The 25,711-nt window shown below is 41.0% G+C and overlaps 2 protein-coding genes across 4 annotated transcripts in view; one reads left to right on the forward strand and one right to left on the reverse strand.

The window, feature by feature from the left end:
* Positions 1 to 20,349, forward strand: part of zdhhc14 (zinc finger DHHC-type palmitoyltransferase 14) — a 43,657-nt gene extending 23,308 nt beyond the window's left edge. Inside the window, exons 4-11 of one of the 3 annotated variants that reach the window (XM_054795620.1) lie at positions 2,633 to 2,785; positions 7,472 to 7,609; positions 8,189 to 8,237; positions 10,558 to 10,660; positions 12,440 to 12,549; positions 14,529 to 14,634; positions 17,534 to 17,556; positions 18,480 to 18,678. In XM_054795620.1, the coding sequence (XP_054651595.1) occupies positions 2,633 to 2,785; positions 7,472 to 7,609; positions 8,189 to 8,237; positions 10,558 to 10,660; positions 12,440 to 12,549; positions 14,529 to 14,634; positions 17,534 to 17,556; positions 18,480 to 18,531 (734 nt within the window). In that variant the 3' untranslated portion in view covers positions 18,532 to 18,678. Of the gene's footprint in view, positions 1 to 2,632; positions 2,786 to 7,471; positions 7,610 to 8,188; positions 8,238 to 10,557; positions 10,661 to 12,439; positions 12,550 to 14,528; positions 14,635 to 17,533; positions 17,557 to 18,434 lie in introns of all 3 variants that reach the window. The other 2 variants (XM_054795619.1, XM_054795618.1) reach the window with 2 other exon arrangements.
* On the reverse strand, positions 16,043 to 24,742 carry LOC129192088 (galectin-8-like). The gene is made up of 8 exons (XM_054795622.1): positions 23,668 to 24,742; positions 23,422 to 23,510; positions 22,818 to 23,028; positions 21,576 to 21,695; positions 21,484 to 21,510; positions 20,743 to 20,831; positions 20,510 to 20,675; positions 16,043 to 20,435 (listed from the first exon to the last, which is right to left on the reverse strand). The coding sequence occupies exons 1-8, from the start codon at positions 23,704 to 23,706 to the stop codon at positions 20,286 to 20,288; spliced, it is 891 nt and encodes a 296-aa protein (XP_054651597.1). The 5' UTR covers positions 23,707 to 24,742; the 3' UTR covers positions 16,043 to 20,285.
* Positions 24,743 to 25,711: the final 969 nt, after the last annotated feature.

Raw genomic sequence — 25,711 nt, forward strand, 5'->3', positions numbered from 1 at the left:
CACAGTCAGGTCTGGATCCAATTAACCAGGATAACCAGGAGACATTGGAGTGAGTATGGGGCAAAAATCTGTTCAATCACACAAAATGCTAATAGTTCATCAAGAAGTGTGCACTATGTAAATGAAAGATGGGTGCATTGATTTTACAATAAAATCAATTAGGTCATGTAGGTCGTTAAGGGTGCTCTGGTTGATCAGTACTCAATTGGCCTACATTAGTTCTGCATGAGCTGAATGGGAATGAGGTATGCTGTTGTTGTGCAACACTTGGAATGAATTCTAAACGTCTGTCTTAGAAATCCACTTGTGTTCTGTGAAATAGTGGGGTCACTATTACAGTGGAATTAAGAAAGGCTTATAGAACAAAATCTTTGACGCAGCCAGCTCACAGTCATATTACTGCACTATTGCAGTGCCTCAAAATTTGGTTGAAACTGCAAAGAGAAGGAATGGGAACAGATATATTGCAGTAGTGTGTCATGGTTTTGTTAATTGATTGATGATACCTGCATGTTACATCAATGTAGAACCACATGTCATGATGATCAAATGATATAATACATTGTCTTTGGTTTTTACTAGAATGCAAATGCACTACAAATCAGGAAGGAAACGTGCGAAAGGTCAGACAGCGTATCACAGCTTCTTTTTTTTCACTCCCAAAGTTGGACCCAAGTTATTTTTCTTCATTGTGCCACACCGATGCATGTTCACTTGTACAACTAAACTGGCTACAACTAAACTGGCTGGCATCCTCCTCATGATGACTTGCCAAATCCAAAAGGCTCACTGAAGCATTAATCAGATTTCAGAGATGGCAGGAGCTTCCTACTTCCTTCCTTGCTTTTACCTAATATGGGCCAAGCTTGCTACCGAATGTCAGGATAGTGAAGTTGCCAGAAGAGGAAATTGATTTTTGATAGCTTAAGGCTCAGACAAATTAATGATTGTGGAAAAGATGGCCACATCAGTAATGCTTACTTTTTCGTCAGTGTAGCTGTTTGATGTGGAGACGTTACCAAATCGTGATTCCCACGTATTCCCACAAAAAAAATGTATTTGAATTCCACAAATGTAAATCACCACATACAGTAGGCCTATTAGCCTTTTGTTTATATTAAATTATCTTTAGTTTGATTTACATCGAAACATTGTATAAAGCTTCATATACCAAAGTCTTGAACAGAAAGTTAATTCATAGTCCAAATCAACAACGTCAAATCAAGCATCTTCTCCGTTTCGTATGTTGCAAGTTAGCTTTTAGTATTGAAGCAACATTGAAATCAGTATATTCCAGCCATCAGAGGATACGAATTGGTGTCTTAATTCCTTGTGATTATTTTTTCCTAAAACATGAGCCCTCTTTAAGATTGCCCCAGGGTACATGCCAGTTAGGTAAACACACACTCTCTATGGTAAATAAGAGTCAATTAATTCTTCCCTGTGAAATAGCCAACAGCCATCTTTTATTTGAAGATAACACATCTGCCATATCTACTTCTTTCTGTTGCTTTTCTTTTGCCAGCTATTGTGACATGAATGCACCTAAACACTTCAGTCTATAACATCCTCTGCTCTCATATTTTGGGATGTCATTTTGTAAACATACTTTTCTTTCTGTGCAAGACAATGGAGCAAGGAAGTTTTCAAGGAAGGTAGTCAGTCACCCAGCCACCCACTGGCAGAACCTCTTAATCCAAGATATAATCAAGCTGGAATGGCCTCTCGTTCCACTGGTTACATTTAACGACCATGCAATAACAGCTACCTTTTCCTGTAACTGAGCCAACGCAGCTTTAGGTTTCACATCTTCACGTCACATAAAAACATTATACTTAAGAGACAATTCAAAGACTTATGGGTTTCCCCACAAAACAGTTACTGTTACTTTGATTAATGAAACTTTGTGGTCATGTGCAATTTTTCTCTGGACTTGAGTCTCTTAACAGAAATTGAAAGAATGGATGAGACAGAATTTTTCAATGTGACCATTCTGTCACAAAAAAGGTAAATTAAATGGAGCTGAACCCACTGGCTGTGTTCTTCTGTAGAAACGTCAATCACCCACTCAAGCCTTATGCGTCCTAGACATTACCCCAACATTAAATGGTCTTCCTACACACATCGTCTCCTCCTTGCAGGTGTGTGTGCTCAAAGTGAAGCATGCAGTAATGGCAAACTGTCTCAACCTTTTAATGGCTCCCAAATTATCGTCGTCACCCTCACCATTTAGCCTGTCATCATTGCTCTCTCACTCTACTAAAACCATTCAGAGACTGAAGATCACTGTGTCACTGTATTGTGGAAAGAAAGAAACTGTTACCGTATATAACAAGTAGTCTTACATGACCAATACACAAAACCAGCAGCAAGTTGTATTTAATGATTGGCCGTAAGTTTGTCTGGAAGATTGGGAAAATCTATCCCACGTTGGCATTGCATAAACTCTGATTAGCACAGGGCTACTATTAAAACAAGTATATGTCATCTTTATAATTCTGTAGACCATACTGTATGTTTACATACACATAGATACATGAACACTTCCAATTAATCTAATTTTTGCTTGTGTATATCTTGTGCGAACATGCCAAGTCTGTTACAATATGTCCTCTTTGTCTCTGTTTCTAAGATGTGGCCAATGGGAGTACGGGCTACCGGCCACCACCGAGGACCAAGGAGGTGGTAATCAATGGCCAAACAGTCAAGCTGAAGTACTGCTTCACTTGCAAAATTTTTAGACCACCGCGTGCCTCCCACTGCAGCCTTTGTGACAATTGTGTGGGTGAGTACTGTGCTCTTTAACCTAGTCATTTTCAACATTTGTAGACAAAAGGCATAATTGCATGAAAATGTGTATCAAATGGAGCTATTAGAATTCCTTTAATTTTCATCGCAGGAACAAAACTATAGTTCACGGAATGGGTGGGCATCTATTGTATTTGGCCGCTGTATATTTTATTGCTATTCCCATACTTTGCACTGCAAGATGTGACTGAAACAAGTACAGTCGTCCCTTGCTCCATCACTCCCTCACTCTATCGCAGATTTTTAAAAATTTATTAATAAATGGTTGCTGTTTCGTGGTTGACTACGGCCTATTATTAGTCCAAAAAATGCATATTTAGGCAAATGTTTCATATTCTTGGCCTAAATCAAGCATTTTCAAGCATAAAAATGTTCTAAGTGAAGTAAAATACAAATACAGTTTAAGGTAATATAAGACGTTGATGAACTGTTGCCACGAGGTTTCACTAGTAACACGCACCAGGCTTGATTGTCCAAGACAGGCTTATATTATTTTATAATTATTTCTCGCACAATAATAACAACACAATAATAATAATGATAATCAGCATCATCAACAATAACACGGGGTACTGTTGTGGCCGTACTCCAGTTAAAACTGTATTCTAAATCCCCGACATCACTTCCTGTCCACATGTCCAGAAAACATTTATTGAAACACACACGAACATGAGTCTTATTTATGTCTTAAATGGCTATTTTTTTCTGATTGCATCTACTATATTGTGTAATATGAGTGTAAAGGTAACTATAGGGGTGTTATTTTATGTCTACAGGGCTCTAATAATGGTAAAAATTGTATTTAGAAAGTCATAAATAGGTTTTCTATGCTCTTAACAATGGAAAATTCTCAGTTTATGAATACTGAATCCTACTTCCTGGAAATGTATTTATCATGGTCAGGTGTGGAACCAATTAACCACGATAAACAAGAGATCACTGTATGTACTGCTGATTGTGGCAGCTTTATTTTTGAAAAGCAGCATTGATTTGACCCAGAATGAGCAACAATCTTTTTGAAATTGGCCACATTCACTTATTGACTATTAATTGTTGAAATGTTCCATATACCTTTTTAATAAACTGCACTGCAGGTATCGCAGCAACAGCCTCGTTCTGTAAATGTCAGGGGGATAACAAGCTCTTAAATAAGTAAGCAGCCACAATGGATGGGGCCTCCCTGCTGAATATAAACGGCAAGAGGGTGATCCACATAGAAGTGACAGTCAGAACACACACAGTATATTATTGCTTGTAGAGTAGACAGGAGAGACAGACACTGTGCATGTTTTACACCAGGCGTGTCCAAGCTTTTTCCACCGAGGGCCGCATACTGAAAAATGAGTGGATGCAGAGCCACTTTGATATTTTGTGAACTAACACATGTAGATATGCTAAGAAGTTACAGTATATACTGTATATTTTAACAAAGAAATTGCACCTCAGCTTTGCGATATAAGTGAAAAAGCGAATTCCAGTGGAGTGGACCATGGAGAGGCTCGGTATTGTGCGCCACCCCTGTGGTGATTTGCGGCGCTTTAACAATACCACAACCCCCGACTGGTACCCTGTACCACACATACAGGACTTCTCTGTTCACCTGGCGGGAGCCACCATATTCTCCATGGTGGACTTGGTGCACGGCTATCACTAGGTGGAGGTCCAACCTCAGGATGTGCCCAAGATGGCGGTCATCACGCCCTTTGGCCTGTTCGAGTTCCTTCGCATAGCTTTCGGCCTTGGGGGTGCGGCGCAGATGTTTCAGCACGTAATGGACACTGTGCTGCATGATATGCCGTTCTTGTTCGTTTACTTGGACGACATTGTCGTGGCCAGTGCATCTACAGAGGAACACCAAACTCATCTCTGGCAGCTGTTTAAGAGACTCAGTGAACATGGCCTAATCATCAACCCGGTGGATCCCCCTGGAATTTTAACCAGATGCTAGTGTGGTGATTTTTTATTTTATTTTAAAATGGCTTATGGTTAGATACGATTTTCTGAAGAACATCAGATGACGCTTTAGCAGTACATATGAGTTAAATAATTAGGGAAACCAAGCCCAAAAATATACACTCTTAAAATTGTATTTGAAAGGACCATTAAGAGATCATGAAGAAAGAACTTCTCGGCAGATTGATCAAGCCATAGTAAACTCTCCTCACAATTGGTTTGAAGGTAAACCATGATCCTTGACAAGACAAGTATCAAGTAGTTTGGTTTGACTAATAGTTGTCATTCACCCTTACTCCTCTCAAGCTTCAAAACATTTCAACTAGACATTGATGATTGAAGACCAGAGCAGGTCACTTGACATCACCTGACATCACTCAAGCAACTATGAATATTTAGTTACATATCTATGACGGTGTGCAGGTACAAGCCCACATTTAGAGATGGGGCGGAATAAACTCAAGAGTAAAAGTCCTTGGAAACTTGAACTGCTTTACAAGTTAATTGCCATTCATTAATTTGACCTTTCGTAATTTGTTGAGTGTCTGCTAGTCAACAAGACAAGTTGCAAAGTCTATAGTCTCCTCTGTATTACAAAATATATGTTAGGTGTGTGATGAAATATCAATATATTGAACTATCACAATATTTGTCTTGTAAATTATTATTAAAATACCTGTATAGCCACTATTGCAAAGATTGCAAAAGTAGTGCAGCCCAGGGGCCATCAGTGGCCCGTGGTTCATTTTTCAGAAACAAACAAATTTAAAAACAGCAAAAATGGTAATTTTGCATTGGTTGCATAGGTTCGCAGCCGAGGCAAGGGATCTTGGGCTCATAACGGTTGCTGACCACTCCTTTAGGCCATTGTTTAGTCACAGTTGCTTTTGCTGTCTTTTTGGCCCACTTTTGTTTTTTCTTGGAACTAGTTTATATAACTATCTATTTTTCACATTGTGTGTCTATTTTGTGAGACAATTCACTTTGCCCCACATTTTGCACAGATGTGGATTCCCACTGTTTGTTTACATGCGCTGAAGTAACTGGGGTATTACATTCAAACAAGCATCTGGTGTCTCGACATGAAGCCATGCATAAGGTCCTCATGTACAGGGGTATTTAAAAAACAACAGCATTTTTATACTCTAGTCGAGTCAATAAGTTCACATCCACAAAAAAAAAAAATTGATCACATGAATTCAGTTGAAAGCAGTTTTTAAAAAGCATTTTTAAGGATTGGATGAACACGTATAGTGGGTGAAGACCAGATCAGACATCTATATAAATGAGCATCTGGCACAACGCAACGCAGACATTGCCAAGAAAGCATGCCACCTAAGGAAGCAGGAAAATATTCAACGCACTTGGAGCGCTGACTGAAAATCAAGATCAAGTTAAATAGCGAACCGGAGGAAGCCAAGATACTTGTTGTCTGAGACATCAAGCAACCGTGTCTCACTGCACGCACACACATACACAGCGGCTCCCCCGCCAATCACCAGTCAGGACACATTTACGGCCTCAGAGACGTTGGGACATTGGGAAAGTAGAAAGAAGCAAGTACAAAGCAACTCTTGACCGGTGTAAACAAATACAAACAAGGATATTTTCAAAAATTCACATTTCCCCCATCCCGGTGGCAGAAAAATCTGCATCCACACAAGTGGAGTTTTCGTCGGGGGGAGGTGGGGTTCATTTGAGCCCCACTTTCTGCAGTGCAAACATGCACAGTTCCAGGGTGAAGTGCTTGCGGCAGAAAAGGGACTTATGGCTCATTTCACACTTTATATTATATATAATTTACTGTATATTTGATGATATGATCATTCACTGTCATGTATTGTATCATCATTAAGTTCTTCTTCAATATTAATATTAATATGTTAAACAAATTAACAACAAAGTACGTACTGAGGTTTTATATTAAAGGCATAGTTCGGATTTTTGACATGAAGTTGTATGACATCCCCATCAGCATCGTGGTCCAATAACAGCAGTCCCGTCTCCTAAGTCCAGTTCTGGTCAGAACAGTATATGTTCAAAACCTGAATACATTTGCATCACAAAAATGCCTTCTCAAAAAAAATCAGACCTCACAAAACGCTTGCCGTTATATATTTGTATCCCGCCGTATTCCTGCGCACTGTCGCCTGTGCGTTCATGTGTATGTGACGAAGACGCTCGCATCTACAAAACGCCAAGCGTTTTGTGAGGTTTGAGTTTTTGAGAAGGCATTTCTGTGATGCAAATGTTTTAATCTTTTGAACGCATATTGTACACAACGAATTGTGTTCATGGATTTCACTCACTGGTGTCTTGTATTCACATAAATGTCTGTGACCTGTGCACATCTATAAAAGCAGTCTCAGAGAAGCGACCGATGATATTCAATGATGGCTAAAGTTAGTAGTAAAACTTGGCCAAATCGCTATTGTCAGCTGACAACACACATATCTAATGCATGTGCGCGTCTGTGTTACATGGGCTGTGGCTTGCACCAGGCGAGCAGGAAGTGGGCGGAATATACAGTTTTATACAGTACCTAACCAAGGCAGACCAGGCAGCACCTTTAAGCAGGCAAGATTCAAACAAAATGTTAACTCACAAAACCGCACTTTATGTGTGAATAAAAGCACAAAAAGTATGTATATGAGTGAGTATAGCCCAAACTGAGGATTTGACTCTCTCCCTGTCCATGCTGTCCATGCAGAACGTTTTGACCACCACTGTCCCTGGGTGGGGAACTGCGTGGGAAGGAGGAACTACCGCTTCTTCTACATGTTTATCCTTTCGCTGTCCTTCCTCACCATCTTCATCTTTGCCTTTGTCATCACACACATAATTTTACGTGAGTAAAACACACACACACACACACTCATACACTCATGGATGTGCTTCAAGCAGCAGCTTCCAGGTGTGTATGTTCCAATGGGAAGCAATACTGCTGTGGGCAAAGAGATATGGGCTCAGCTGGGCATTAACAATTACAATGGAGAAGACAACATCATTATTTGGTCTCTTGTTGAGATTGAATTTATTGGCAATTGGTTAGTTGAAGGACAAAAGGTAATTATAGTCCTCAAGCCTAACGCCAGTTAACCCTTTTACGTCCACATTGAATCTTTTCTGTAAAACATGACCAAAACCCTGCAGACTGTAAACCCAATGAATTTTGCACAGCTGTGACTTAAAGGAAAAACTACCCTGATCATTCTGGCCTATGTAGCACCAGTCCCACAGCTGCCCACATTTTTTTTTGATCTGTCCTCGGGCAGATGGACGTTAAATTGAAATGCCAATTTAAGTGGGCACTCTGCCTTGTATTCTCAACAGGTAATAACTCCAACGCATATATAACCCAACATCTGACACCCTCAGAGCTTCTCACACTCTTCTGATGGAAGTCCTTGCATCTCTGTTTCTACAGGCTCTCATGAAAGTGGGTTCCTCACTGCTCTTAAAAATAGTCCAGCCAGATATCCTTTCACCTTGAGGCCTGCCATTTACCGTCAAATATTTCTTTTTGTAAGGTGTTGTCCTTCACACTTTGTCATTATGTTGGTCATTTGCTTAAAATGTACTCTCAAAGCACCCCCTCCATTGTTCATGGCATTTTACCTGGCATTACACCTGTTTAATTAGTCAAAGCCAGCTTGCGCCACTTTGTCTCAGTTTATCTTCCATCATGCCACTGAACCACCCCCACCCCTCTTTAGATGTTGTGTGTGAGAATTGATGTTTTAGGCATGTGTGTGCTCTAAATGATGAGTATGCGTGAGAAAATGCAAATGCAAAAGCAGCACTTGTGCCATACATCAGTCTGTCATCACAATATTGTGCTGTACAAGTGAAAGAACAGGGAACAGTGCTTATTCTCAGCTTGGCATCAGTCAGTACGTAGGATAAACATAAGTAGATTATGCTATATGAAGCTGACTTCTCTCCTGCATATATGTGCTACCAGAGCGGCGCCTGCGTTTTCCGCATGGCGGGATATAACCCAGAATTAATTGTGGCCAGGTGGGTCATGATTGTGAAGAAATTGATAAACGTTCGTTGTATGCATATTGCTAGTAGCTATTGAAGCTAATATGTGACCATGTTTGGTGGTTGTAATTGTAGCTACAGTCTAAATTGTTGCTGGTTGCTGAATGTGAAGAAAGACAGACAACTGTGTATATTATAGTATTATAGTATATAAGTGGCTATTAAAGACATAATTAGTACAGTACATATGAATGGAGGAAGCCGAATGGTCGTACTTTGTGATTTTAAAAAAGTAGCCATCACGCAGCCGCAACCTGCATTTTTTCAGTGCAAATTGCTAACCATCCAGGTCAAGACGCTCATCATAAATTGAATAGAGAGCAACTGGAAGTCTGGCAGGTAATAGTTTTGCATATTCACTTCAGTGGTGACATAGTTGATAACACAACGTGGCTCATAGAAGTGCTTCTCATGGCACACCCTAACCTTAGTTGTCGTTGCCGTTTGCAATTGTTTGTCACAAAGACAAATAAATAATACAAAACGGTGGAACTTACATTTCAAGGATTCCTAAAGTACCTCATTGCACACCAAACGCATTTTGCTGCATCTAAAACATGTACTTTGACCAAACTCCGACAAAAAATGACACCCCATTAAAGGCAAACAGCATATTGCACACACGTTGCTAAAAGTCAATCAAGGAAGTGTATATGCAAATGAGTATTGAGTAAATGAGTAAATATGTATTATTATGCCATATACTGTATTATTATTGCATTAATGAATGCAAATATTCATACATATATTATTACATTAATGAAAAAATTGTCTCAAAATAATGTTGACAATAATATCGTTTATTGGCAATAATTTGGAGGACAGTTATTGTCCAGAAATATGTGTTATCGTGACAGGCCTAATCATCAGTCATGTTGATGCCCATTGCCCGCCTGTAGTGATGTGGGCAAATCAACTCAAATACAAATATTTAGATTTTTTTGTATTTATTTACAGTATGTATTTCCATTCATCAGCAGATTCGGGTCCAAGCAAAATTCGACTCATTTGACTCAAATAGCCAAGAAATCAAATGTAGTGGACAGCCCAGAGCGATCTCTCTTTTTCTGCCATCCTTTCAGTGGCCGCGTGCCATAACAGTTTGTCTGGCAGAGAAATGTGTGTCAAGCTGAGCTGAGAAGGGCCTGTCCAGCAGCACGGGTGCCGGAGTCAATATTATCATGGCAGTTCTTTGTCCAAAGTGAAAGATGTTAGATGGGTTACAACAGGGCAATGACCCTGACTGGGTTGTACTGTATAAGTTAGGGAAGAGAAAAGGAAGGTCCACTTGATTTATCCAGTGTTTGCAGACTGATCTGACCATATGTCACCATGTGTATACACTGTATACAGTAGATTACATAAGCATATGTTTAAGAAGCCTGCAGGGACTTTCGTCTCATATTCCTTCTTTGTCGAGCACATTTGAGGAATTACAAAAAAAACCACCATGCTAAGATTTACTTAATGATATTGTCGGTCAGTTATGTAAAGGCAAGAAGGTATTCGTGGTATTTGTGATGTCAGGGCTTCATGTGGAGCAGAACACATGATCAGTCAAGTGAACTAATAACAGAGAATCATTGGCAAGAGTACAAAAGTCCTTGGGCTATAGGTCAATATGTTAGCTTATTAACTGTGGTGCCTGCTTGTGTCCGTGCTGCTACTTGTATATGTACTGTATGTGTGCATGGAGTGTTCACTGAAGTATAGATGCTTTAGAGTTCTTCCTTGACTTCACTGTGTCACTGTGTTGGAGGTGGTGGTGTGTTTCTTCTCTGTGTGGTCCATTGTGGGCCTTTCAGGCTTCCATACCTACTTGATCAGCTCCAACCAGACCACCAACGAAGATGTAAGTACTGATTTTAATATAGTACATTATAATGCCTACTCAGGGTTTCCCCAAGGATTTTTTTGAAGCTGTGGTGGTGGGCTGCATGGGAGGGCGGACTGCCACCGCAGTGTCGTGCCGCTGCTGCGTCTGCATTTTTTTTTTATTATGACAAATAACAATTTTTATGACTTGTTTGTTTATTAACTTATTTAACGTTTTTCAACAACTAGCAGAACATGAACTGAGAACATAGCAAAACTGTTCATTTAATGGCAAAGTTGCTGAGAGCACTTCAACTGAGAGTCTGAAACGTCGAGCCTCCTTTTGTTATCTGACCTATTTAGTCAAATAGTACAACGCGACTACTTGTAGTACAAAAGTACAACATTTTGTACTATTTGACACAAACCTGAATTTAATTTGATGCCTGTTTTAGAGTAATACGAATAAATAGGAAATGAATTGTTAAATGTATTTTTTAGTTCTAAATAACACAAATAACAAAATAAAATAACAGTTAAAATATTTTTGTTATAGAAATCTGTCTTGTATAAACAGTATAAATTCAGTGTGTGATAGCACAAGTGTATCCAACTTGTTGCACTTTTAAAGATACCTTAAAAAGAAAGGAGAGTTGAGCTGTTTGTGTTTTATGTGACGGCCAGCATTTAAATTGCACTTTATTTATATTTGAGTAGAACACTTATAAAATAGTAAGAGGGGAAGCAAATATTATTTGGTGAACTACTCAACATCAGCTGGTGAGCTACTGCTAGCTTACAAGCTACCTTTTGGAGACCACTGCGATAGCGTCACTATCTTAAAGCTGGACATACTACGTGTTTATGTCGAACAACTTAGACACACAACTAGTGTTTTGAGGACAAGGCATAAGTATTATAATGGTAACAAGAGAGCGAGATTGATAAGTGACACAAAAGTAAGTTAGCATGTACCTCATGAACATGATAGCCACTTGGAGCTCCCTCATGGGACAAAAACGAGCTAGCTAGCTGCCGCCAGAGAGGCAGTGAGAGCCAGGCAAAATGTGTAAACAAAGATGCCAAGAAGTCCAATGAGATTGAAACGTGAGCGATCACAAACACTGGCAGATAGGCTGAGCCTGCGCCATGCTGTCGTCAGTTGACTCCACATTTTCCATTTTAATTCTCACGATAATAAGGAACAAAGTGAGTGGGTGGCATACTTTTATCTAGTCCCACATGCGCAAGTATGTACGTTAACAATAATCTATATACTGTATGTATCTACATAGCATATATATTCATTCATATGATATATTACTTAAAATTGTTTTCAAGTGTAAAGCAACTAATAATATTTAAGGTGTGCCAGATTTTATTTTGCCACGATCAGTTACATGTAGCGCAAACACTGCTACTGCTATACTTTTGTAGTTTTGTATTTTATATTTTATAGTTTTTTTATTTTAAAGTTTTACTGTCAGCAACAGTGGAAATGAGAAAAAGTGACGCACGGTGGCCGATTGGTTAGCATGTTGGCCACACAGTCAGGAGATCGGGAAGATCTGGGTTCGAATCTCTGTTGGGCATTTCTGTGTGGAGTTTGCATGTTCTCCCCGTGCCTGCGTGGGTTTTCTCCGGGTACTCCAGTTTCCTCCCACATTCCAAAAACATGCATGTTAGGTTAATTGGTAACTCATTTTGAGTGTCATAGTGAAGCTGATAAAAAATGTGAGTCTAGACACCTTCCAAACATATTGAGTTGGGTCCACTGAAGCTCTGACAGATGTTTCTGCTGTGCTGTCACCTCCAGATAAAGGGCTCTTGGTCTTCAAAAAGAGGGAAGGACAACTATAATCCTTACAGCCATGGCAATATAGTCACAAATTGCTGTGCAGCGCTGTGTGGACCTTTGCCACCGAGGTATGATTTTTATCACTGTGTGTTCCCAGATTTGCAGATAACTGTCCCACTGCACCTCACAAAATCTGTGATCAAAGAATGCTAGAGATATTTGATTTCACGCTGCTGTTCATGTGAGTTAAAAACTAATAATAAAACAAAACAAAAACAAAAAAAACAGATTCAACTGTCACAGCAACATTCTCGTGTTCATGTGATCAATGCCATGCCCTTTCATGTCATCACTCATCTTCTACAGTTAAAGGAAAACTGCACTTTTTGTTTGGAATTTTTTTGCCCATCATCCCCAATCTTTATGTGAGACATAAACACGTATGTCTTTCCCTTTTCTGTGCGTTCTAACGATACAAAACCAGATAAAAAGAGACGGCTCGAGCTGTCTCCTGCTGGAGTTGCATTCATACCTATTCCATAGGTATGAATGTGAGCGTGAACGGTTGTTTGTCAATATGTATGTGCCCTGCAATTGACCAGTCCAGGGTGTACCTTGCATCTCACCCAAAGTTAGCTGGGATAGGCTCCAGCATACCCCCATGACCCTAATGAGGGTAAGCGGCATAGAAAATAATGGATGCATGTTCATTACCGGAACTTCCTTTCTCTGAAAGAAACTCAAAAATAAAAACACAACAGCACTGGCGGCATCACGAATATGTAGCCTTACCTTTTGGTAGTGTTCTGAGGCGCTGTGAGCGTGGCACTGACCCGCTGCGGTACTCTGGTGTGGTATGGCGAAGAGTCAGTGCGCCAGTAAGGTAGTTTGATCGGTGTAACGATGTCAATAATAACAATGTCGCTGTAGCTTGGTTAATATGCACGTCACATTATATATGTAAATGGAGCGTTGTTGGCGCTTTTTGGATACTTTTTCAGATGATTTCATAGGCGGAATAAGTAAGTCCCATACGTGCAGTAATGAGCTGTCTCTGTTATTATATCGTTAGAATGCACAGAAAAATTCTTTAAAAATCAGACAATGTGATTTTCTGGGGTTTTTTTCCCTCATTTTGTCTCTCATAGTTGAGGTGTACCTATGATGAAAATTGGAGACCTCACTCATCTTTTCAGTAGGAGAACGTGCGCAATTGGTGACTGACTAAATATTTTTTTGCCCCACCGTATGTGTTCATGTCTCACATAAGGATTGTGGATGATGGGCAAAATTCCCCCCAAAAAGTGCAGTTTTCCTTTAAGAATGTGTTCTTAACCACTTGACCACCCAGACAAGATGCTATCTCCTCTTATCTTCCTGTAGTCTTCCTGGAGATAAAATAACAATGTGGATGGTGTCAATATGTACATTAACCCAGTAAAGAATGACATGCGTAGTCCCTAGTTGAGCACATAAAAGTGTGCAATATAGCCATAGATGCATACTCACCTTGTGCCAAAGAAAAGAGTACGTACTGGGGATCTTCGTGACAGTCTTTTGCTTCAGACAGGCATTACTCATCAATAATTACTGGTTAGCAAAGGAGACCCTTCATGGCACAGGTGGCTGCCATCTGGCTGCGTGCTTGTTGTAGGCCACAATCATTGCTTTGCTGGGTCCACCAGCGAGGAAGGAATGTTTGAATTCAGCCTCAGACTATGCCACCAATGCTTCCTTTCACACACCCAAACACATGCACCCGACAGAGAACCTGAAGCATTTGTTTCCGTGCTGAGGCCTTGACTTACTTTGACTAATGTTAAAATGCGCTTTTCTTTACAAACGTTTACTAGCAGAGCACATTGGGCTGCTTTAGGTTGTAGTGTAGTTTAGTGCTATCTAGACTGACAACCTTTGCGTTCAGTGCTGGCCGTGTTGGACATGATTTGACCCAGTCGAACAACACAGCATGCATCCACTTACACAAACAATAGGCTCTGTTCGCCGTGCTGACTCCCAAGGACCATTTGCACTAATGCAATGTAATATCTAGGAGTGAATGGCCACCAACAATACCTTGCTCCTCTCTTTGTTTCTCCCTAACTAGTCTCATTGATAGACGGGGATACATCCAGCCAGACACACCACAGCTGGCACAGCCAACCAACGGCATCACTGTGTATGGTGCTACTCAGTCTCAGCAGAGCCACATGGTAAGACATTCGCCCGCTGCCTTGGCCACAATTGTAAGAGGATCACATGTAGGACAGACGCATGCATATTGAGGACATAGCCACAGCAGCATGGGTTTTTTATACATAGTCTGGCCTTTCATTCATACGCAAACGACATCATAGGTCACTGACCACTGACATGCTGCAAAAAGAGTGAAAATGAAAACATTTTTGATTAGTAAAGTGGAGTTACACCTGTATATCTCTACTTAACATGCAATTCACATTATACTGGATTATACAGGAACCTGATAGAAGTGAAGAATAGAGGTTTTAGCATCAAAGTTAGAAATATCTCGACAGCTCATTCTCAGCTCACCCTCAGCTATGCTGCTCCAGTCATTTTTGGACTTTGAAGCAATTTCTGTCTTTTTTTTTGTTCATTTTCCTGGAGAACGTTGTATGATTGCCTTTGTCATTAATGATGCCACACAACACAACACAGGGTTGCTGTTAATGTCAGGACCTGATCCCTTTAACTAAAGGGGGTTTTAATGAAAGAGGGATAACTAAAGGGTCAGGGTCTAGACTAGTTGTTTTGTTTTGGGGGGGGGGGTTTTTACATCAGCTTTGGCAGAGGTCTGCTGTGTATTGACAGCTTGTGATTTTACTGATTCAAGCTCGAGCCAAGATAACATGGCCTCAAGTCAGTTATCAGCAGCGCAAAAGTCACCAAACAGATGCTGCATTTAGATTTAGTTCTCTGACCTTTTCCTTTCGTTCATCCCACAAAATCACAACAGCTCCTTTTTCTTCCCAAATCCAAAACTGGAAACTCAACACATGGAATAGGATTCCAAAGAAGATTACAGAACATTTTTTGTGCCACTTATTTGTCTCTAGATAAGGCCAACAGTTGCAAAGAGTGAACAGTGTGTGTGATATTCAGCTTTCATATTCAAGGAAAAAACTTGTTTTAGGGAAGCTAAATAAGTTTATTGATTCACAGTTTTATATACCTTTAGGAATACAGACAGATAAAACCAAAGTTTTGCTTGAGTTTGACCATGGAAGGGGTGTATAAGCCCTTCTTTATGAGATCAGTTAGTTAGTAGGAGGTTCGATAATGTTGGAGTTATCATACAATACGAACGCTCATCCAGGAAGTTAACAGATTTTCCCCCCCAACAGTCTCACAGAATTATGACGAATGACCTCATCGACGAGTACAGTGGATCCTCACACATTCGCGATTCGGCATTCATTTGCAAATTTGCAGATATTTGGTCAAAGCTATTTTTTTGTAAAATAGGCAGTTTTAGACTTTATAAGTACGTGACGTTACAGGTAAGAATTAAGATGCTTCAAATTGTGAATGTGGCATTCTACATTGGTCACTAGGTATCAGCAATTGTTTGGTGAGACAAGTACCACACTTGATCTTAGAAACAACAGGCTTTTATTGCAAGTTGAAATTTTCTCACAACGAGCACAATAATAATAACATAATAATCATAATAATAACAAGGGCTACTGTTTGGGGAGGGATTGCTGTACAGTGGTGTGAAAAAATATTTGCCCCCTTCTTGATTTCCTATTTTTAGGCATCTTTGTCACACTTAAATGTTTCAGATTACCAAACAAATTGAAATATTAGTCAGTGACAAAGTCAGTGACAACACAACTGAACACAATGCAGTTTTTAAATGACGTCTTTTATTATTAAGTGAGAAACACACCAGCAAGTCCACCTCTGACTGGCTGAAGAAAAACAAAATGAAGACTTTGGAGTGGCCTAGTCAAAGGCCTGACCTCAATCCTATTGAGATGCTGTGGCATGACCTTTACAGCTGTGCTACGGTCAGGAGATCCCAGGTCCATTTTCTGTTGCAACATCACAATGGCTAGGTTCACACTTAGGGCTGGGCATCGAGTCCCGAGCATCAATAAAAACCGGGACTAATATTGCGATCCTCCCGGGATCGTTCACATTTTTTCATTTTGCTTCCTAGTTTCGATGCTCACTTCGCAAATAACCGTGAACACCAATGGAAAACGGACCCGGCGAACACCAACAAAGTAGGAGCGGCTAAAAAGTTTGTCTCACCATCATAAAAAAAGAGCGGTCGGCAAAGTGCAACATTTGCAACACCATATCATGCAAAGGAGGGTCAACATGATGAAACACCTCCTGATTCATGGTGTGGAAATAACACTCAAACTCAAATGCACTCAAACACGCATTTTAACTTGTAAAATGTATAGGTACTCACCGCTAATGAATGATGATGATAAAATTACCACGGAGGACGCTTTAAACTTGCAAACAAAGACTTCCAAGTGACGGATGTGCTCCTTCCCGGTGGATGTGGCGCCACCAGCATGAAGTACAAGGTACAATCGAAAGCGCTCAGCCATTCAAAGCTCACACCAACATGTGCCAACATGCGGTTTGGTATTATGCAAACATTTTCTGCTTTATTATCACATATTTATACATGATTGCTGATTTAGGGTTAATGACATGGGTTTTCTGTAAAAAAATATATATATATATATTGGAGAGAAAAAGCACACATGGGCGGGTTTTTTCCACAACAACAACAAGCAAAACAAGCAAATTTGCAGGGGTCCACTGTACTCTAGCTTCCTCCCCCAGTTCAAGACATGCATATTGGGTTACTGGTCCATCGGTGTGAATGAGAGTGTGATTGGTTGTCTATACGTGCCCAATGATCGACTGGCGACGAGTCCAGGGTGTACCCCATCGCTCAACTGAAGTCAGCTGGGAGGATAATGAGGACAAGCAGTAGAGAACGTGGTTGGCTGCATGCTGTTTCCCATTCAAGTTATTTGCTGTTAAGATTTGTGCTTAAACAAGCAGTCATCACTGTCAATTGACACATAGTATTAAATTATCTCAATATCATTTTTTTAGGTCAGTGAGACTGAGGCAGACAGGTGAGATATACAAACAAATCTAAAGTCCACATTTTTGGTCATCACCTATATTCTGTTCTTACCTGCCACCTCGGCACACTCTGTGGTCTTCCTTCTATCGCTGGATCACATGATTGCTTACTGCCACTCAATCTGGTCAACAACCTTTAGAGCAGTGGTTCCCAAACTGTTTTCAGTGCCCTTCGGACATTTGACTTGAAGCCATGTACCCCCTGCTCCCACACACTTAAAAAACAAAAACCTTTAGAATTTTCATTAACTTGAAATACTCAACATGATAAATTGGTTCATTAAATTTATGGTAAGTAAGTAATTCTGGTTCAAAAATTTGAATTTCGCATGTTCAAACTTTGCTAAAAGTGTTACATGAGCACTGATAAATACTGTAGGAAATTATTTGTCTTACATGTCGTTGATTCCAGCCAGATGATGGGATCCTTCTGTTTGAGTGGGTTGACCTTGAGCTTCACTTTTGTCCACTTACTGTACGATCACTATGATTTAAGTCTGCATATTAATTTGATACCAAATTGAAAGGGAAAGTTTAGTAAACACGATAAAGCAGTACAGAAATACATGCAAAATACTGTACTTGCAACCAGCGATGAAGGGAACCTTGGCTTTAGAGGGATGTGATGTTATTGGTCTCCAGAGATCTGCAGGCAGCAACTGGGTTTTTCAGCTTTCTCCATTTGAGCTTTCTACAGGTGTACAGGTTCTTTGTGGGTTCTAATGACAGTACTAACATCTTTTTCTGTTTCTCCCCTTTCCAATCACATATTCCCTGTCTTTCTTCTTCCATTTCTGTTTTCATCCCCTCCATTTTCCTCTTTTCTTCTCCGCTTGCTCCCTTTCTGCTTTCCGCTGTGTCCTCCCAGTGTGACCAAGACCAGTGCATTCAGAGCACTAAATTCGTTTTGCAGGCCGCTGCCACCCCCCTCCTCCAGCAGCAGACAAACGAGCCGGTTATCCTGACGGCCCCCCCAGAAAACGGAGGCTCCCTCCCAAGCCGCACCTCACTCGGACTGGGGGGTCCCTGCACTTCACTCCCCCTTGGGCAACCCACACCTCCTAGCTCCACACCTAGCCTCAGCTGCCAGGAGACCAGCGACATGCTGCCGATTCACACGCATGGCCACAAACACAACCACAGTCGGCCCCTCCAGGACCAGGTGGCACACCACCACTTTCTTACTCCAGAGGACCTTCCCTCTCCCCCAGGTATGCTTCCTTGCAGCAGCCCTATGGGCCACAGCCACACTGTGCAGGCCGGCTTCTACAATCCAGCTAGCCAGGACTCGCTGCACGAGGATTCCGTCAGAGGACTGGTCAAGCTCAGCTCTGTCTGACAGTGAGGGAGACAACCTGAAGTCATGCGCACGGTCCCGAAAATGTGCCACAATCTGACAAACAAGCGCTCACATTGAGTTTCAGTTTTCCACCAATGCGGTTGCATAAACAGAGCTGCCGATAACGCAATGGACCTGAACGGAACCCAAGTGAATGCAGTTGCCCTCAGCAAACGTCTTGCCAAACCTCTCTGCTGTGCCGATACTCTTCTCGTGATCCTTTTGGACTTTAAGGGAAACATCTCCAATCTGCACAAGTTGTTTTTCAAAGCAGACATCTCAAGCAAAAAATATATATGACCTATTTTGACACATTTTTGGTAAGAAAAACAAAAAGCTGAATTTCTGTCAGTTTTCGTTCTTTTTCCACACCAGACAGACTTACGCCTATTTGCCTGTTGCTGATTGGACAGTGTTTTTCTGCCTTTTTTCCATGTACACTCAGCAGTGCAATGGTTGATGTCATCATATTGCATATCATCCTGCTTTATGTTGGAAAAAATGACAGTTGTATTGTACCAAGGTTATTACAAATTATATTTCCTGTGGATATAAATAAATCACCTACTTTTTAATCAGATGCCAGTTTTTACATTGAGCTTACTTGCTGATGTTGTGATCAACCAGACACTGGTGATTATATGAATTTTATTCTGAATTTCATCAGACCAACAGCATTCTAAACGTACAATATTTTAGTTCCTATGTGCATATATTTACATCAGCTATAAAGAAACCTTGTTGAGTGGTTTGGTTTGTCAGCTCGCGCCTGACATCTTGTGGCGAAATAGGGGCGCTGCCGCCCATGTCAAGCACTCTTGAACCTTGCCGTTTATTTTCAGTAGATGCAGCATAACACAAAGATATTTAAACAGAACAGATTTGAATCTTGTTAAGTGAAAGCTCTATATGTAAATGGGTCGAATCCAAAAACCTGGAAAAAGAAAAATAATACTATATGTAGTTTTTGGAAATATGAGACTCAGCATGTTATTTGAAAGAACATTATTTACACTTTTTTAATTCCTCTCACACACAGAAATTAGAGACATATTTTTCCTGAAAAACATGAGTCGAATTCCAATTGGTGCGTTCCACATTACAGGTTCCACGTTCTCACACGAGTGTAGTGAATGAACAACTGGCTTGGTAGCGAAGTCACAAAGAGCAACAGTTACATGTTTTATTATTTGCGTTGAAGACCGAGAGGGAAATGAATGCAATCCTAGATTTTGTAAATCCTGTAAATAGCGTTTAGGCTCATGCTGAAATATTCTAGCCATGCTGACCTTCCTGGATAAAGCAGCATCTACCACTGGTCCTTCTTCAGCACAGATAGCTAAACTACATGAGAATTTGAGACCCAAACCATCAGTTTGATCACCACAATTTGACATCCATAAGCTCCAGGTCTCCCATGATCTCCAGCTGGTCAATGCTGCTCAGGTCCTGCACCCGATGTCTGAACTCAAACAAGTGCGAGCCGTTCACCGCCAGCTTGAACTGATGCGCTTGGCAGAGGAGGAGCATCTGACCAAGGACAAAAAACACACTCCTTGACTGAGACCCCAGACTTATGCTAGAAATAAACAGGTCAAGTTTACCTCAAAGTAATCTCCAGAACAAAAGGGAAAGAAAACCAACTCCCGCTCCTCCTGACCCCAGGATTCATTCAAGTACGAGTTCCTGATGAATGCGCTGGACTTCATGCGAGGGTTCAGGTGGAGAGCAATGTTCTCTGTCCTGCTGTTGCGCAGGTTGACGGTAAAACTGGAAAACACTTCAAATGAGCTTCTGCTTTCCTGACAAAAGATACATGTCATGAGCGGTTGGTTACCTGTGAGGATAAACGCTAATCTGTCCTTTGATGGTGATGTGCTGACCAGGGCTCAGGCCTTTTAGTATGCTGCCTTTGTAAGGGAGGCTCTGAGGACAATAGGACAACACTTTATGCCACAACATTCTGGATTACAAAATTCTGCACATACAAGAATTGAAAAGGTTGGAAAATAGGGAGTTTTGAAATCCATTACAAATACTGTATGTCTAAGCACTTATCCAGACAGTGTACCTCACAAGTGATTTCGCTTTACGGAATGATGTGTTCCAAACCAGCTGTGGATGCATGTGTTACAGCATGCATCATTGCAGAGCTTGAACCATCATTGAGTGAAGGTACAGTACATAGCCTAGTTAGAATCATTCATTGCACGGGTGTCCAAAGTGTGGCCCGCAGCTTATTTATATTCGCCCTTGGCATATTGTTAAAATGAATTCATTATGAATAAGATATATTATTAGATATTACACTAATTTGCTTTGTCACCTATAACACAAAGTTAAAATGTGGATTTTATTGTTCAGAAGGCATACTGTATATTGTTGGTAGTAGTATCTTTAATGTACAAAATGCATCCTTCCTTTGTAGCCCTTGCTAGTAAATGTGTGGACACACCTGATTGACTGTATCAATGTTTGCTGTGTTTTGAATTGTTTATATTCTTCTTTCATGAGAATAACAACAACCGTCTCACTAACAAGCACAGGACTTTACAAGGATGACATTGAAGAAACTCACCAGGTCACCTGACTCGGAATATATTGCCTGTGAGACACAGAAAGAAACTTGAGTCACAGTGGAAGCAAACTGAAGGATGACAATGGCTTTACCGAGTTTGGGATGTAGCCTATAGCCTGCACTTGGACTTTCCCAGACATGGAAAACGTGTTGATCCTGTTTAGTGGGACTCTGTGCTTGTATTCCAGCAGGTGAGCTCCATTTACTGCTACCTGTAGGATAAATCAAGTGAATCAGTACAGCAGATGCTGGTTGACCTCCGACTTGTGCCTATTGTGAACTAATCTGTTCTAGGGTCTGTCCCTGTCATAAAACCTAAACGCCCCATATTGTACTATTTTTCAGCTATTTTAAGTAAGTCTCAGTGTATTTCCAAAAATGTAGCCTCGTTACTGGAATCTTAAACAGTCTCCAGGGACACACTTTACAGTTATAACATCATTAAAATGTCTATTTTGCATAATCAGCAACCTTGAACGGTCTGGGTAATGCTTTACGTAGGGATGCATCGATAAAAAAATGTTCACTTCCGATCTGAACCCAATACCTACATGTGGATAGCGGTCAATACCGATACAAATCGGACCCCAGAGCTCTGTTTGCTTTAATATACAACTACGGCAAAAGAATGTCAGCAAATGTGGCTAGCAGCCTGACACGTTCATGGCTTCACAAACAGTCGGGCAACACAGAACCCTTAACATTGCACGTGATGTGCTGCAGTATCGTTATTGTTGATGTTATATGAGGCTGTAATGAACTCCTCTCTTACAGGCAAGTATGATATTGTAGCGACCTGGAAGTTTTCTCTTGTGTTTCGCGGGGGGCCATGAACGCGCCAGGCTTGTATGTGTGTGTTTGCGATGCCAGTGAGGAGGACAGCTGCGTTCGCTGACAACATTACAGCACAGACATGCCTCGCGCATCACAGATCTCCGTAGGGCCGATAGTGGATTGGATCGGCCCCAGCCTTGGTTTTAAGTAGGATTTTAGCAATATCAACAGTCATACAAGTGTAAATATAAGGGTTATTCATAAAATGTAAAAGCACTCAAGTCTTAACTTGAATAACGACGCTTGTCTCATTTTTTAAAGTTCTTAAATGCCTTACAAGTGTAAGAAGTTATGTAATGACATGTACGGTGATACTGGACAATATGTTGTATATTCTCATCCGTGTGTTCTTCCGTTTTTCTCCTTAACAGTCCTTGTGGGGAGTGCCCCTTGGTCTCATTTCAAATGATACAATGTCACAGAAATTCCAGTGTACAAGTTACACTGTATCCAAACCTTGCTTCTGCATTTTAGCTGCACTCATCTCTAACCCCCCTCACCTTGAAGGCATCCTCGCGCACCAGGATAATGGTCTCGAACGGGGCACCGCGCTTGTAGGGCAGCTGCTGCAGCGTCTCCTCCTGACCCCATCTCTCGTGCAACAGGGAGTTGCATCGCACGCAGGGCGGGCCCTTGAACCGAGGGCTGAAGTGCAGGGCCACGTCAGAGCGTGGCTTGGTGCTGCCGCCACAGGTCAGGTCAATCTGAAACCTCACAAGACCATGTGCACCGAGGATGCATTACACAGCTACAGAAACCAGGAAGTATTGTCTTCAGCATGTAGCTTGTGCCGTTGGTCATTGAATCATGATGGCATTTGGGGTCTGAAAGTAGCAAATAATTGTTTTTTTATTAAAAAATTCACAGTGATCTATGTTGTTTATATTATTATATTATATTTATTTTCACTTAATGACTGTTTGGCCTTGGCAGAGATCTGCGCTATAATCTATTGTAGTAGCGTTAAGGAGCGTTCATCGTCCACCCCGAGTATGTATGACGTTTGTTCCAATGTGTTGTTGCTAAGCATGCTAAGTGGATCTTCAGGCGTATATGATTTGAGCGTCCGGTGTCCTGTATAAAATGTCTCCTATTACAGCTCACCTGTCAGCATCCGGGGTCACAGTGCCCTGAATGATGATGATCTCTCCTGGGTGCAGGCCTCCAGGTATAGATCCTGTGTATGGGACCACCTGAGGTGGACATATTTAACAACAAAGTCCAGTAAAGTGCATCTGTGAGCAGACATGACATGTCTACTACGTACTGTATAAATGATAATAAAACCAATCCGTGTTGTAATAATAATAATACATACATAATACATACATAGTACAATACGTATCTTACCGGTTTAAGGACACTATACTTCGCATTTGCCACCGACATCGAGCTTCCTCTGTCAGTCTACGAACTATAGCTTTACGACAAAACAGACCGTGTTATTTTTGGGGGCCAATTGTGACCCTTTTCTGTCATCCAGTGTGAAACAGGGAGGAGGACAACAAAGTGCCAATGGTCGCCGCCATCCACGTCGAGCAAACTACGCATGCGCACAGCGGACCAGCCTAGGTTCTTTTAAAGGCAACTCACTCAAAGTTCAACTCTGATTTAAGATAAATAGACAATTTAATATCTAACGATCTTTGAGGGGAGGCAGACTGATAAATATTGATTGAGGATTTTTCCTAAACCAGTAATTATATGTGATTATTATTATACTGTATATGGTTTAGTTTCAGTCGTTATTATGTAGATGGGCTTTGGCGCCCTCTTTGTTTGCTTTATAACATCGCTTCACAAGATGCTCGCTTTACCCCACCATCTCGTTTGATATCATTCGATTGCAGTTGTGAACCTATAAAATATTTGTCACCAATGCAGCTTATTTACATCGTTTTATATGGCAGGAACATGTTCATGTTCTTTTTTTATGTGAAGTTTGAAGGGATGTCGCGGCTTACCTCAGCTTTGATTGACAGTCTTTTTAGCCAATCAGTTTGTACCCAATGTAATATAGATAGTCTTATACAGTATTTCAGTCTATCTCCGACGATGTAATTCACAGCAGAGTGTATTAGTGTGTTTGTTGGCCACCTTACTTGAACAAGTTAGCTCGTATAAAGGTTGTCCTCCCTTGTGTTTCAGTTGCAGCAAGTGTGGCAGGTACGTTGGCACGGTGGTCAAAGCTGGGGTATAGGTACTGGCCACACGAACACAGATATTTTAAAACCGCATATTTTCTATGTGTTTTTGCCTGTCGTTCACTCGCAAACAGAAGTTTTTGTGCTTAAAAACTGAGCTTTTTCGAAACTCCAGCCAGGGTGGAGATTTTCAAAAACTCTGGCTTCAGCGTTTGTGTGTGGATGGGCAAAACAGTGGGGTTTTTTTTTTTTGTTTGTTGTTTGTTTGCTCCCATTTTTTATGAAATGAACTCAAAGATCTAAAACTTTTTCCACATACACAATATCATAATTTATCTCAAATCTTGTTCACAAATGTGTCTAAATCTGTGATAGTGAGCACTTTTCCTTTGCTGAGATCATCCATCCCACCTCACAGGTGTGCTATATCAAGATGCTGATTAGACACCATGATTAATGCACAGGTGTGCCTAAGACTGCCCACAATAAAAGGCCACTCTGAAATGTGCAGTTTTATCACACAGCATAATGCCACAGATGTCACAAGATTTGAGGCAGCGTGCAATTGGCATGCTGATAGCAGGAATGTCAAGCAGAGCTGTTGCTCGTGTATTGAATGTTCATTTCTCTACCATAATCCATCTCCAAAGGCGTTTCAGAGAATTTGGCAGTACATCCATCACCTCATGTTGCAGCAGGATAATGCACGGCCCCATGTTGCAAGGATCTGTACACAATTCTTGGAAGCTGAAAACGTCCCAGTTCTTGCATGGCCAGTATACTCACCGGACATGTCACCCATTGAGCGTGTCTGGGATGCTCTGGAACGGCGTATACAACAGCGTGTACCAGTTCCCGCCAATATCTAGCAACTTCTCACAGCCATTGAAGAGGAGTGGACCAACATACCACAGATTTGTAGCACTGCATGAGGCAAATGAGGCAGATACTGACTGGGTTTCTGAGTCCCCAGACCACCCACCCACCCCCCAATAAAACAAAACTGCACATTTCAGAGTGGCCATTTATTGTGGGCAGTCTAAGGCACGCGTGTGCACTAATCATGGTGTCTAATCACCATCTTGATATGGCACACCTGTGAGGTGGGATGGATGATCTCAGCAAAGGAAAAGTGCTCACCATCACAGATTTAGACAGACTTGTGAACAAGATTTGAGAGAAATGGTGATATTGTGTATGTGGAAAACGTTTTAGATCTTTGACTTCATCTCATAAAAAATGGGAGCAAA

The sequence above is a fragment of the Dunckerocampus dactyliophorus genome, chromosome 13, assembly GCF_027744805.1.
Source record: "Dunckerocampus dactyliophorus isolate RoL2022-P2 chromosome 13, RoL_Ddac_1.1, whole genome shotgun sequence".
Classification (NCBI taxonomy): domain Eukaryota; kingdom Metazoa; phylum Chordata; class Actinopteri; order Syngnathiformes; family Syngnathidae; genus Dunckerocampus; species Dunckerocampus dactyliophorus.